A 14,221-nucleotide genomic window follows, 5' to 3' on the forward strand; every position below is an offset into this window, starting at 1 on the left:
TAGCCATTAATGTATAGCTTGTTTAAGGTCATCAATGACCCCTGTGTTGCCAAATTCAGCAACTGTTAGTTTGAGACTTTATCAAACAAGGCCCTTCATCAGCACTTGGCAGGCTGAGTTCCCTCTCCGTGCTGATTTACTCTCTTTTCTTGACTTCCCATGCGTAGCTACCCTTATACCTCCCTGGCTGCCCCCTTTCAGTCTCCCTTGCTGATTTATTCTTCTCTACTCAAATTAAATGTTGGAGGCCTTAAGACTTGGCCCTGAGCCCCCTTCCTTTCTATTCTATACATTCTTTCTACACATGGCTATCTAACCTGTTCTCATGGGTCCATTTCCTATAACTTCCAAATACATAGAGACCATTACATCTACCTACCTAGTCCACATCTCTACATAACTGACTCACATGTAACATGTGCAAACCTGAATAGTATTTAATTTTCTTTTCCAAATGTATATCTCCATAAACTTAGCTATGCATGTCAGAAACATGGAGTCTGAATTAATGTCTCACTTTTTCTCCTAGCCTCCAAGTTCTTAGGAGTGAGAAGTCCTACTCCTGGTTAAAAACCTATATGTGATTCTTGAGGCCTGACCACAGGCAGTTACAAAGGCTTTACCTGGTAGGCCTCATGGGGGAAAGCTGCCCCTACCCCAGACTTGGTGCTGAGCTGGCACACTGCAGTTTCTAAAGAGAGTCATAGTTAACGGTTCAGGCCCCTCAAGCCCATCGTGCTCTGTGTTATTTGCATTTCTGGTGCAGGTGCCTTCCATTCCTAGGTCTCTTTCTATGTGAGGCCTTGGGCCAAGGTCCTCTTCAGGTGCCTCTGCTGAGGCTGGGATGGAGTGGGAAGGAGGGGAATCTTGAAGACACTTTTTCCCCACCCTGATTCAGTGCTCAGTACTTTTCAACTCCTAGCTCTTCCCCTCACCTTACCCCAACCCAGAATCTATACAACTGAAAAGCCTTTGTTGTTGTTTAGTGTTCTCTCAATGGTGAGCTGAGCTGAACTCCACATCTGTGCTGATCCACTGACCCTCGATGGCTGTGCTGTTCCCTGGGGAAAAATGGAACAGGGGGAGGTGGCGAATTCTTCTTTTAGTCTCTTTGTTATACCATTGTAGTGAGTCATCAACAGCTTAACACCTTCATTTTTGGCTTGTTGCTTTAATCAGCTACTCCAACACCTGACAGCTCTGCTGTCTCCAGCCCAGCTAAGCTCCTGACAACCAGGTCCTGTTCAGTTTATCTACAAGTTAGATCTTCAATACATCCCACATTTTTCCAATCCCCTTGCTGCCACCTAACTGAAGCCACCACTACTCCTGGCCCAGACTATTGCTCTAGCCTTCTACCTGGTCTCCAGGATTTGCCTATTGCTCCCTTCCAAGCCATTCAGTATAATAGAGCCAGAGTAATTCTTAAATATATATTTTTAAAATCATCACTCCCCTGCTTAAAACCCTTTGATAGCTTTCTTTTGCACTTAGAATTAGGTAAGTCCTTACCTTTATGACACTCATGGACTCTGTCTGCCCTTTCAGAGTGTCTTGTTTCTCTCTTCTTCAATCACTGTACTCTTGCCACATTGTCTTTCTTAGATGGCAATAACCTCTTTCCCCCCTCAAAACCTTCAGATATCTGGCCAGTGACATGCTGAGGGCTGGGGGTGGAGGAGCAGTCAGCCTGGACAGGTAAGCGTATTTTATCACTGACATTGTTTGGAATTGTTAGAGCGTGTGCCTGGTGACTCAAAAGCATGCTGTCTTTTACTTGGTTTTATTATTATTTTTTAGTTCTATTTAAACCATATACCCTCTTTATTGCCTGCATCCCATGCTGACCACTCCCTCTCCCCTTCCTTTGCACATGTCTGCATCATGCATCTCCGTGTGAATATCTCATTTCCCCACTTTCCATTTTGACAACTTCTACTCATCTCTTGGGCTACAGTTCAAATACAACTTCCTCAGGAAAACCTTCCATGACTCCCAATTTTAACTTCGGTTTCTCACTTGTAATACTGTATTTTTTTAAGGTAGAACTTATGACAAACTGTAATTATGTATTAATTTGGGTATTATACTTGAATGTGAATTTCATCAGGGCAGGCACTATGACTTTCACATTTCACATTCACGGTTATAACCCCAGGAGCCAGAGAAGTCCCTGGCACATAGTAGGTATTCAATACATATTTGTTAAATGAATAAATGGATGAATGGTCTGTGGAAATGGAGGTCAAGGTTAGGCATGCATTGTTGTAGAAGTCAAGAGGAGACAGTGCCCTGAAGAAGGTATAGACAATTCTTTTGTGAATTCTATTTAGAGGATGAGAGAGAGAGGTGTTTTCAGGAGGCAGAAATAGGGATGAAAGAATTGCAGTATTTTTAAGATGTTATTTTAAGACTCACACGGGTCTAACTGCTAAGGAAAAGGGCCCAGCAAAGAAGCACCCAGGGGTGTGCACTGGAATCACCTAGAAGTTTGTTAAAACACAGATTGCTGGGCTGCACTTCTAGAATTTCTGATATGATGGTCTAGGGTGTGACTGCTACTTTGCGTTTCTAGCAAGCTCCCAGGGAATTCCAATGCTGCTGGAACGGGGACCACACATTGAGAACAACTGAGATACAGGTTGGAGAAGGTTGGATGGGGCGCTCCAGAGCCCAGGTGGGGAGACTTGGCCCATGTAGGAGGAGGAACATCATCCTCGTGCATAGAAGGGAGGAAATAAAGATGGGCACAGATGCAGGTAGGCTTAAAGGTGAGAGAGCAGGAAGTTGCCAAACTGTCTGTCTGATGGATCTTTTTGCCATTATGAGGTAGGAACTGAGGTCAAATAATGAGAATCAGAAAGGAGATTGGAAGGTAGGGTTAGAAGTTAGAGGAGAATAGAGAGGTTGGCAGGGTCATTGTGGGGTGCGAGAACTGCATGACAGAAACATATAGCATTGCCGATCCATGTTGAAGGCTCAGGAGAGAGCAGCCATACCTTTGTTGTATCAGTCTGCTTGTTTGTCTTTTTTGTGGAGGGCGGGGGCAGGCGGGCGGCGACAGAGTCTTGCTCTGTCACCAGGCTGTAGTGCAGTGGCGCAATCTTGGCTCACTGCAACCTCTACCTCCTGGGTTCAAGCGATTCTTCTGCCTTAGCCTCCTAAGTAGCTGGGATTACAGGTGCCCACCACCACACCCAGCTAATTTTGTATTTTTAGTAGAGATGGGATTTCACCATGTTGGCCATGCTGATCTCAAAGTCCTGACCTCAAGTGATCTGCCTGCTTCAGCCTCCCAAAGTGCTGGGATTACAGGTGTGAGCCACTGTGCCCAGCCTAAATCTGCTTTATTATATCACTCGAGCAACTGATCAGAATTATATAAAAATAAGGTTCAAGGGCAATCATATCATTTCACAGGTTGGTATCGTAAAAATATCTCAAATTAACTAAGTGTGATTCTGCAGCTCTGTAAGGCACACAACCAAGAGAGACCAGAATGGCCCATAATTGCCTCTAAACAAACCCAGAGAGATTCCTGTGTGTCATCCTTATTGCTGAAGATGTTTTATTACATCCTTCACCGCTAGTATATTTGTGTGTGTTTATGAATACTACATTTAAATTTTGCTCATTTACAATCAACTTTTTTTTTTAAATGTAGCATCATTTTACATTGAGATATTTAAAAAAATTTCCCACATAAGAAGGATGAGATACAGCAGTACAGACCTTTACTTTATTCCACTCACTCTTCTCTGTCCTATCCACTTGTTGACCCCATGGAAAGAGCTATCAGCTTGCTCAGGTTTCAATCTCTGACACGTCATTTTGAGTTATATTGGCTACCGGGAGCCAAAAGTAACAAGAAAGGAAGAAAACTGGCACTGAACAAATAAACATGCTCTCTGCTGGTTGTGGTAAAGGTCAGGAGGGCTGGAATCTGGCAGGCTGTCAAGCAGAGGAAGCTTCTGAGCTGTAGAAGGCTGAACAAATAGATGGTCTGGGGAATGAAAAGCCTGGAGCACCACTGAACCAAGGCTTCCACTGGGAAACTGTCATTGGAAGTTTCCCAGTGGAAACTTCTTAAGGTTTCAGAACCTTAAGAAGAATATTGTAGTTTTTTTTTTTTTAAGTCCCTAGTATTAGAGCCATGTGAAGTATGTGTTAACTTTATTAGTATTGGTTCATTTATTTGGTTTTAATAATGACCTTTATTGGGGATGGAAAAGGAAAGAGAAGAGATGATGCAAATAATATGACAATAATAAAAATAATATGACATCTGTTTCAGGAGTCCAAGGAGTGTAGAGATTACATGCATACACACCTACATGCATACATTTAGATTCAAATAGAGAAGGCTGGTGATCTGACAGTTATAAAATAGTAAAATGCTTTCATTCTGGTTGGTGAATAGCCACTGTTCTGAGCTTCTCTATTACCCCCACTACCCAGGCTTCCCTGCACCCCACCCCCACATTGTAGCAGCTAAGGGGTTAATATCAGCAGAGAGCCTCTGGAATTCCCAACCCCCACACTAAAGGTCTCCATTGCGATTGACCAATAGCCCATACCATATTGGCTGTTAAATGTATTGATATTATCCCTGTATATAGATGTATATTGCATAGAATTATCTCCATATTATTGCTTGATGATGAATTATCTGCACCAGGGTCACCTGGGGCACTTTTCAAAAATGCAGATGGTTGAGTTTTACATACTGCACCCACTGCATCTCTGGAAGATGGGCCAGGATATGCATTTAAACTATCTCCCAGGTGATTCTAGGGTGTTGTCTCAAATACAACCTGCATTTTCTGGCATACAGCAAACCTGTCTTCTCTCTAGATGCCAAGTTCCTTAAAGGGAGGATCCTAAGTCCTAAAACTCTTGGCATTCACCACTATGCATAGCTTAGTGCTTGTTGACTTACAGCAGAGAGGAGAAATCATGGATTCAGAAGTGTATGCTGAAAATATAAATTGGGTTTGATGCTGCTGCTGCTATTGTTGCTGCTGCTTCTGGCTGCAATGGTTAACCATTGTGAGTACTTACTGTGTGCCAGATATTATGAAAAGTGCCTTGAATGCCTCATCTAATTGAATTGCACAATAATCCTAATAGGTACTGCTATTATCTACATTTTATGTCTGAGGAAACTGAGACTCAGATAGATGGAGAGAGCTTCCCAAAATTTCATTGTTGGGAGGAAGCAGGACTCCAATCTTGGCCTGTGTGATTATTTCAAAGCTTATACTGTTTCTTATTTGCTAAGCCATACTAGCTCTTGGATTAGAAAACAATTCTACAGATACTTTATAAGTCAGATTCTTTGGGGTTAATCTCTTCAACTTGCTTTTGCTTCAAATTTATTTGTTGCATTTTATATATGTGGAGGGGAGGCAGGCATGGGAGATGAAGACTGTAAAAGCTGTACTCTGACTCACAGAAACCAAGGAAAAGAAAATTGAATATAGAAAGTAGGAGGCATATATAAACATTCTCTAATACTTGGGAACAACTGGAACCTTTTTAGCTAAATAAAAATAAAATGAAATAATAAGGCACTAACTGAAAAAAAGAAGTTAGAACACTGCCACTGCCATTGAACTTTGAAAATCAAGTTAAGAAAAGAAAAAAAATGAGGTTACAGCCAGAAGGTAAATAGTAGGAAAGGGAGTCAAGATGAGAATCCACTGTCAAGAAATAACGAGGGCAATTGCGATTTTAGAAAGATCAAGGGGCCAGCTGGTGCCTGGGCTTGACAATGGGCGAGACAAGCAGCCTGGATGTGGAGAAATTAAAGCAGCTCATAAGAGATAGTGGATTGAAAGGCTAACTGGGCTTTATGTGCAATCAGGTTTGTTTTGAAGTATCCAACCAAGAAGCTGGGATCAATGAGATCGCAGAGTATTTATAATTTGATTCTGGTTAAAACATCATTATGCACTGAGCTTAATGAAGAATGGCTAATTAACATCTCTTGAATGTACGGCGAAAAGAATATATATTAGAATTGTCTTTTCAAGGCAAAAACAAACCCCAATCAAAATCTGTATTAATAGCATCAGGGTTCTTATTCAGACTTCAATATATCAATCCCAGTGCTTTTGTTTAGATACAGATAACTTTCTAATCATCTTTGATTCATTCATGACATATAGAGAAGACAAAATTTATTCTTACTGGGATCAGGGCAAAATCCCCACTTTTCATCTCTTTCATAACGGCTTGTCGTGGCACACCACAGTAAGTCATCTTCCCGACCTTCACGGGTACATTCATGATGCCACTGATGGTTATACTGGAAGGGAAACATACACGGCATCCCGTGGGTGTTCCCTTTGATTGTATGCAAATCTAGGAGAAAGAAATGTACAAAGTCAGATAAGTATGATGTCAGCTTTATCTTTGGAAACTGCTATATATCGAAAGCATTTTTTATGGACTGAAACCCTCTTAGGGGCAGATACTCACTACAGCAGAGTGAGCCCTCAGGTCCTCACTGTCTCCTGTCAGTAGAGGTGTGAGACCGAGTGCTGGGCTCAGAGGAAGTGCTGATACATGGTTTGCTTATGCATTTATCTACTTGTTTACTTACTATGGTGAGCTGTCACAGTAACATTCATATTTGTGGATGGATGAGAAAGAAACTTTAATGGAGATTTAACTTCATAATACCTTCCAGTCGCCAAATACATCAGCCATTAGCATCTAAAGCTCAATAGATTCATAGGCATTTATTAATTTATTCATTCAATAAATATTTATTGAACATTTAATGTACTCAGTACTGGGGATACAACAGTGAACAAACCAGCAAAAGTTCCTTTATGTGGAACTTCTATTCTATCAAGGAGAGAGAAAGAGAAAGCAAATATACAAGTAAACATACAGTATCATTGCAGGTAGCAGTGCCATGATGAAAAATAAATAGGATGAGAAGACAGAGTGGGGTGTGTGTGTGCGTGTGTGTGTGTGTGTATGTGTGAGACAGACAGACGGAGAGAGAGAGAGAAAGTGAGAGAGAGGGAGAGATGGGGTGGAGGGGCGCAGGGCACTACTTTGGACAGGATGGGCAGCGAAAGACCTCTCTGAATAGGAACTGGGTGACCTGAGAGTGCAGGTCTTTAGAAAAGAGGTGATCCAGCAGAAGGAACAGCAAGTAAAAAGAACCTGAGACAAGAACAGGTGAGGGGGTGAATGAAGAAGAGGAAGGAGGCCCTCTGGGTAGGGGAGCCAGGGACGTACTAGAGTGTCAGTGCACATAGAGCTGTCTCCCTGCCATACTGCGGGCTTTGGCCTCTACCCTGAGGGTGGGGGCAAGTCTCTTGCAGGTTTTGAATGGGAAAGTGACAGGATCAGATTTACATTTTTAAAGAACCACTGATGCCCTGTTTGCAAAGGGGCAAACAGCTGACATAGGGAGAGGGTGAAGCGAGACAGCTGGCTGGGTGGCTTCTCAGCGGTCTAGAGCAAGTTGACCATGCAGACGTGGCCTGCTGGCTGCCTTCTCAGGGTATTGCAATAGTCGGCCATTCTTGGCCTTAATCAGGAATCAACAAAAACTTTTCGTGACTCAACTGGGGCTGCCAATGGTATGTCCTGGGGCAAAAGGACCAGCAGTGGAGAGCCCCACCTCTTTCCTACAATTGGCAGGGGCTGACCTGAGCTCATGACATGTCACCAGTCACCAGCCTTAGCAGTTAGGGCTATTTAGGAACCGTAGGTATTTCAGGACATGCCCTTTTCTTTCAGTCCCCTTCCTTCTACTCCGAAGCATATGTTCCCCAGAATCTTCCCCTGCATGCACCATGAGTGTGGGTATGTGGCTAAAAAGTTAACATAAAGCAAAATATCAAGTTCCTCTTCAGAACTGTAGATTATTCAGAGTGCTGGTTTGCAGCACTTGCTTTATTTTTGTGAGTCCTGAAAATGCCTGGCCCTTGGCTCTGTCTCTTTTTAATCATTTCTTCTTTAGGAGTTCCTTGCTCTGCTTCCCAGGACCCTACAAAATTCTTAGGAGGATATGCTCTTGTGAAAGCATAATTCTACAGAGCAGCACGAGGGGAGGGGCTCCGCCTGTCCTGCGGACCTTTGTAAACCAGGTGCCTAGTCCAGTGCCTGATGAATGTGGGGTGGATTTGTTAGCAGTGCTGTATAAAAATGCAGAATGAATGGATGGATGGATGGATGGATGGATGGATAGATGGATGGATGGATGGATAGAGTGAGCTACCAAACAAACGCTGAGGGACAGGTTTGAGATTTTAGAATTTAACTATGTAACTTTCTTTTTTTTTCTGTTTAGAAATGACAAAAATAACCATAGAAAATGAAATTCCCCTCTAAACCATGCTTCCCCACCAACCACGCTTGGCACACACCAAATAACCCCTGACAATAGTCTGTCATTTCTCTTCAAGTGACTTGCAACATGATTAATCACATGAATGCCAGCCAGCATCAGGCGGCATTGGAGGTGTCCTGGACACATACCTCCATAGGTGGGGATGAGTTTTTACAATAAGAGAAATGGCGGCAGGGGAGGAGAGGTTATTATATTTGTCATGACAAAAGTCTTCAAAGATCTTTTCCTTCCACCTTCCTTTTCTCTCTCCCTCCTGTCTGCTTATTCTTTCTGCTCCTTTCCATTGATTCCCAGAGTCAGTTAAATGTTTTTCCTCCCAATACCTTTAAATTCTGAGAAGTTCTGCTTCTGTAGCAGAATGTAGTATGTCCATTCTGAGACTCTCATAACCCTTTTACCATAAGCAAGGAAGCAACTAAAATGTATTTAGCAGAAGTCCCTTGAGGGTCCAGGCTTCGTGTACTTCTTTCACGTAATGCTTTACAAATCTTTACCTATAGGCAAACCTTCAAAAAACACCATTCCCTGAGTGCTTCTTTAAATTATTTTTACCTTTGTGTAGATATTCACAAATGTCTCCACCACCTGACCCATAAGAAATCCACTTATGAAAATACTTCCGTGAGGCCACCACTGTGTTGTCATGCGCCACCTGGACAGAGTACTGCAGCGGGCCTGTGATCATCTTCCTGTTACAGCGCCACCGTAAGGAAACGAGGGTGGAGTCACATTCATATAAGCTTAACGGCTGCTCTGGGGCAGAGAAATTCAGGCCCAGGCAACCACTGCCTCCTATGTTAAAGAGGCCATGGTTTGAAACCCATTTCCACAGCATGTGCTTGTTTGCTTGCTTGCAGTTCTCCAGGGTCAGAACCGATTTACCTGCTTGAATGCATTTCTTGAGACTCTCACTTTGGATAACAAATATTCCTTTATCTGAAACAAAAATCAAAGACGTGGCATGAAATTTTCATATATAATTAACTAGCGTCATGAGGATCTCAGTGTGCATATCTAAGTGCGATATGCGACAATTGCCAGCCATTTCCCACAGATCTGGAGTTGTTGGGCAGGGTCCACCTGAAGGGCTGTATTTGCATAAAACAGAGGAGTTTCTTGGGAAGCATAAAAGGTCTTACTGGAGCTAATGGGAGAGCTCTGATCTAAGACCTCATTGGCCATATGGGAACAAGGGTTACCTGCCAATCCACTCAGGTCTGTTACTGACAGAGAAGGTGTGCTCACACAATTGGTTAGAGAGAGGGATTGGTAATAATACTCAGGGCTCCCGGGGAGGGACACTGGGTGCCAATGGATATGACAACACTGTCTTTCTCAGACAAGTGCCTGAATGTTAGGAACACAGCTGCTGAATCAAGAGCCACTGAATGAAACTCTCTACCATCAAGTTCCTATAGAAAACCGAAAGGCTATCAGTGAAATGCTGCTTTGTGATCTGATACGGGATTCAATACTGGTCAGAATACAATGTTTCTCAGGAGTACAAGGGTGGAGGTGGGGACCTCTTGCTATGGGGATAGACTCTTAGTAGGAGACGGCTTGCTGGGTGGGCCAGGCAGAAGCAGGTAGATGCCCAGGCCACTAGCTATGGCACCACACCTTGAAACACGAGAGGTGACGGACCACCATTACGGTGGCAGAAACCAGAGGCCACATGGACAGGCGGAGAAAGCAGGTGTTTTGTGATATGCCCCTAAGCTCTCCTCCCTGGAGATGGAAGGAGGGATTTGGGTGAGTTTCCTGTGGAGAAGCTGTGGGACCCAGCTGGGGAATACATGTTAGCTGCCAGCCTGCTACCTGACTTAACCCAAGTTGCAGGCCTGGAAGGCACCTAGTACTCAACAGTTATGAACTTGTTTTCTCACAGGCTTTTTGAAGATGGAAACCAAGTCTCATTTCTTTGGTCTAAGCATGGAGTGTGCTGGGTACATGGTGGAAATTCAGGCAGTGCTTGCTGTTGATGAAACACACCGGCGGCTGCTGCTTCAGCCTTTGGCTGCTTAAGTCACCTCAGTTCACGTCTGGTCAGGCCCAGGTGCTCTTTTGTTCTCCCAGTAGCTAGGTTCCCCTCTTCTATTTTACTTCCTGTCTATTCTTCAAAACTCTGAAGGGACAAGATAGGGTTCCCTCCAATGTCTGGGGTTTAGGGCGGGTCATGTCATGGAGGGCAGAACAGGTACAGGCAGAGGCTTTGGAGAGGTTTGGGACAGTGCAGGACCGGCCTCCTCACGGATCCACGAGGGAACAATGCTTCATTCTGGTAAACGTTCTTTTGGTTTCTCCAAAGTTAATCAGCCTGAGGAGAACTGATTTACAGTAACCAAAATCACTTAAGATACTGTTTCAAAAAGATTGTCAATGTATTAATAAATGGTATACCTCATCTAATAGTTGATGACCTTACCTATAGCCATAGATTTGAGGAGTTGAATTAGTTGTCAGAGAATTGCTTTGATCACCATACATAAGAGCAAAAGAGAGGGGGTGGGGTGGGGAAAATGAATGGTTTTAGGGAGATTTCATTTAGATCAGGAAATTTGTTTTCCTAATGAGGGCCTTGTCTGCATGGTTATTAGTAATAGTGATTCAAAATCAAATCCACCTCTCGTCAATGTGATATGGAGTCCGATAATTAACCTTCTGTCCAACTCTCCTTTTCACCTTTTCATGCCTGGGTAGAATGTTTACCTTAATTTCTGTTGTAACCTACTAACCACTTTCTAGCTAACCTAGAGTTCATTAATTTTTCATTAAAGGATAATTATTTTACTATAATGGTTTTGTAGTTCAGCTTCTACCTAATATATATGTTCAAATGTATTATAAGCTCTGCAACGTACTGACTGTGCCTCAGTTTATACACCACAGATAGGTGTGTAGACGACCTGGCTAGTGGTTGAGAGCTCTGGAGTCATGTGGAGCTGTCACGGACCCGCTGTGTAACTTTGGGCAGATTGCTCCATCTCAGTGAGCCTCATCTTTCCTCCTTGAACTGGGAATATGTATGGTACTGACCTCTTAGGGATGTTAAGGATATTCCATTGAGTAACCCATGAAAAGCACACCACATACTACCATGAAAAGCCTTAGGAAATGGGAGCTATCATTATTACTTTATTCCTCTGACTTCCTGATTCTTGGTCTATAGATCCAGCTGCAGACCTGGTTGAACCTACAGAGTGCTAATCTCATCATCCCTCAAAGGCTTCTCTTCTTACACTGTTAGCACAAAAGCTTATTTTTACTGCAGTTTCTGCAGCACACAGTGGGTGCAGACATTTTAGTTTTAAACAATCCTGAGACACCACGCTATCATCTTTTATGGAGGAAAAATACTCTCCAAACAACCAGATAACAAAATATTTGCCTCCTTTGTTCAAATATGTGTGCAATGATGAATTAAGAGCCTTCATCTGTTGATTTTCTGCATTACCCACCTGTAAAGTCTACACTGTAGGTTTTTTAATACGAAAGAGAAAAATACATGGTGTTGACAAGCAGTGTGTAGATGCGGGAATGGCTGGTCTGTGAATAAATAGACATGAAAATTACAAACCTAACATTTGGGGTGAATAAATATTCTGCGGGGCGGTGAGTTTGAAACATGGTCTTGCTCTGTCACCCAGGCTGGAGTGCAGTGGCACTGTCATGGCTCACTGAGGCCTCGGCCTCCCAGGCTCAACTGATCCTCCCATCTCAGCCTCCTGAGTAGCTGGGATTACAGGTGTGTACCACCATGCCTGGCTAATTGTTTGTTTGTCTGTTTTTGGTAGAGACAGGATCTCAATATATTGCCCAGGATGGTCTCAAACTCCTGGGCTCAAGCAATCCTCCCACCTTGGCCTCCCAAAGTGCTGGGACTACAGGTGTGAGCCACCATGCCTGGCCAATAATGCTTTTAAACTTCCAAATTAATAAATGTTAAGAGAAAAAGAGTGGCAGAAATTGGAACTTCTGTAGTCACACCAGCAATCATAAAAATACCTTTCCAAAGCAGAACATATTAGACACACCTAATCCATTGCTGCTTAATTTTGGGGTGCTACTTATATTTCCACACCAGCTGCCTTTAGGAAATAGCTTTAGAAAAGTTCTTCAGAATGTGCCATAGGCAAGTAGCTCTGGTTCACCAATAATAATCAACATGCTGCCTCCAAATATACTAAGTTAAAAAATGACTTGAGCCCATTTTTCCATTAAGTTATAATAGAATATGATCCTAGCACTGTTAATCTCCATAAATTCACTGAAAAGAATTACTTTCAAATAGACTGTGAGGAGACTTAATATAGGTATCAATATTCTGATTGTTATTATATGCACATAATGTCTCTAACAAAACTATAATGTGAAAATAAGCCACCAATCCTTAGTGTGCATAGTTGTTGGATTTTTTAAAAGATGAAAATCAAATGTGGGAGGAATCAAGATTGATTATACATGTCAAGGACATCAGTTCTGCTTGAACACTGATTAAGTGATTAATGAAGTACTGCCAGAATTACTAAATCTCTTTGCAGGAAAATGTTATTATACTTCCCTTCATAATTATAAGTTTAGGAGGAGAAAATGGATTCATTTATTAGAAGAAACTTATAAGCTAATTTCTATCCTTTTTTTTTTTTTAAATAAAATCCATGGAAGACAGTGGTTCTACTTTCTACTTCTGAGTTCCTTTAGGAGGAGATCATTTCAGATCCACTCTTTGGCCCCATAAGATAACGTGTACTCTTCTAAGGAGTGGGAAGAGAATGTTTCATTGATCAACTTTTAAACCAAAGTTTAGGTTATTACCTTTATGACTGCATATGGAACATTCATTCATTCAACTAGCTTTCACTGGATGCCAGCTACTTCATAGACACTGGGTAAGATGCTAGAGATAGAGAGAAATTATTTGCCTAAATATCTGTTCTTTGAAACTGTATATATTTGTTCTGGAATCATGGGAATTTGCCTAGCTAATGAAAAGAAGGGAGTTCCATCAGTTCCAAAGAAAACATTATAATTGCATTTAAAATAAGCCCTTAATGGTGGCTCACACCTGTAATCCCAGCACTTTGGTAGGCTAAGGCAGGAGAATCACTTGAGGTCTCTACTAAGAATACAAAAATTAGCTGGGCGTGGTGGTGCGTGCCTGTATTCCCAGCTACTCGGGAAGCTGAGGCACAAGAATCACTTGAACCCAGGAGGTGGAGGCTGCAGTGAGCCAAGATCGTGCCAGTGCACTCCAGCCTGGGGGACAGAGCGAGATTGTGTCTCAAAACAAACAAACAAAAAACAACAAATAAATAAAATAAGTTCTTAAAAACAAGTGATAACACTTACAAGTGGGAGGTGAACAATGAGAACACATGGACACAGGGAGGGAAACAACACACACTGAGGCCTGTGGCAGGGGCAGGGGAAGGGAAAGCATCAGGATAAAGAGCTAATGCATGCAGGCTTAATACCTAGATGATGGGATGATAGGTGCAGGAAACCACCATGGCACACATTTCCCTGTGCAACAAACCTGCACATCCTGCACGTGCATCCCAGAACTTAAAACAAAATAAAATAAACAATTATTTTAAAAGATTTAAAAAACCAAGTGATAACAAATAAGAGAAAGAAAATAAACCCAAATTTAAGACCCTGAACTGGCTCTTCAACTGATGTCACATGTGAGGTGGACAAGACCCCTCAGTGTCACCAGACTCTGAGCGGGGAGTGTGCACACACATGTACTTGCCCACTTTCTAGGGAGGACAAAGCAGGGCAGTGCTGGAAGGAAGACGGGTGTGGCAGAGGAGACTCACTTCACCCATAAACCCTGAACCG

General features: G+C 42.6%; 1 protein-coding gene across 3 annotated transcripts in view; it reads right to left on the reverse strand.

The window, feature by feature from the left end:
• Positions 1–14,221, reverse strand: part of PLA2R1 (phospholipase A2 receptor 1) — a 130,880-nt gene that overhangs the window by 102,605 nt on the left and 14,054 nt on the right. For all 3 annotated transcript variants that reach the window (XM_057301422.2, XM_063595200.1, XM_057301420.2), the window contains exons 2-3: positions 8,930–9,313; positions 6,193–6,366 (exon numbers count right to left, since the gene is read on the reverse strand). In XM_057301422.2, coding sequence (XP_057157405.1) covers positions 6,193–6,366; positions 8,930–9,313 — 558 coding nt within the window. The remainder of the gene's footprint in view (positions 1–6,192; positions 6,367–8,929; positions 9,314–14,221) is intronic.

The sequence above is a fragment of the Pan paniscus genome, chromosome 13 (genome assembly GCF_029289425.2).
Source record: "Pan paniscus chromosome 13, NHGRI_mPanPan1-v2.0_pri, whole genome shotgun sequence".
Lineage (NCBI taxonomy): Eukaryota > Metazoa > Chordata > Mammalia > Primates > Hominidae > Pan > Pan paniscus.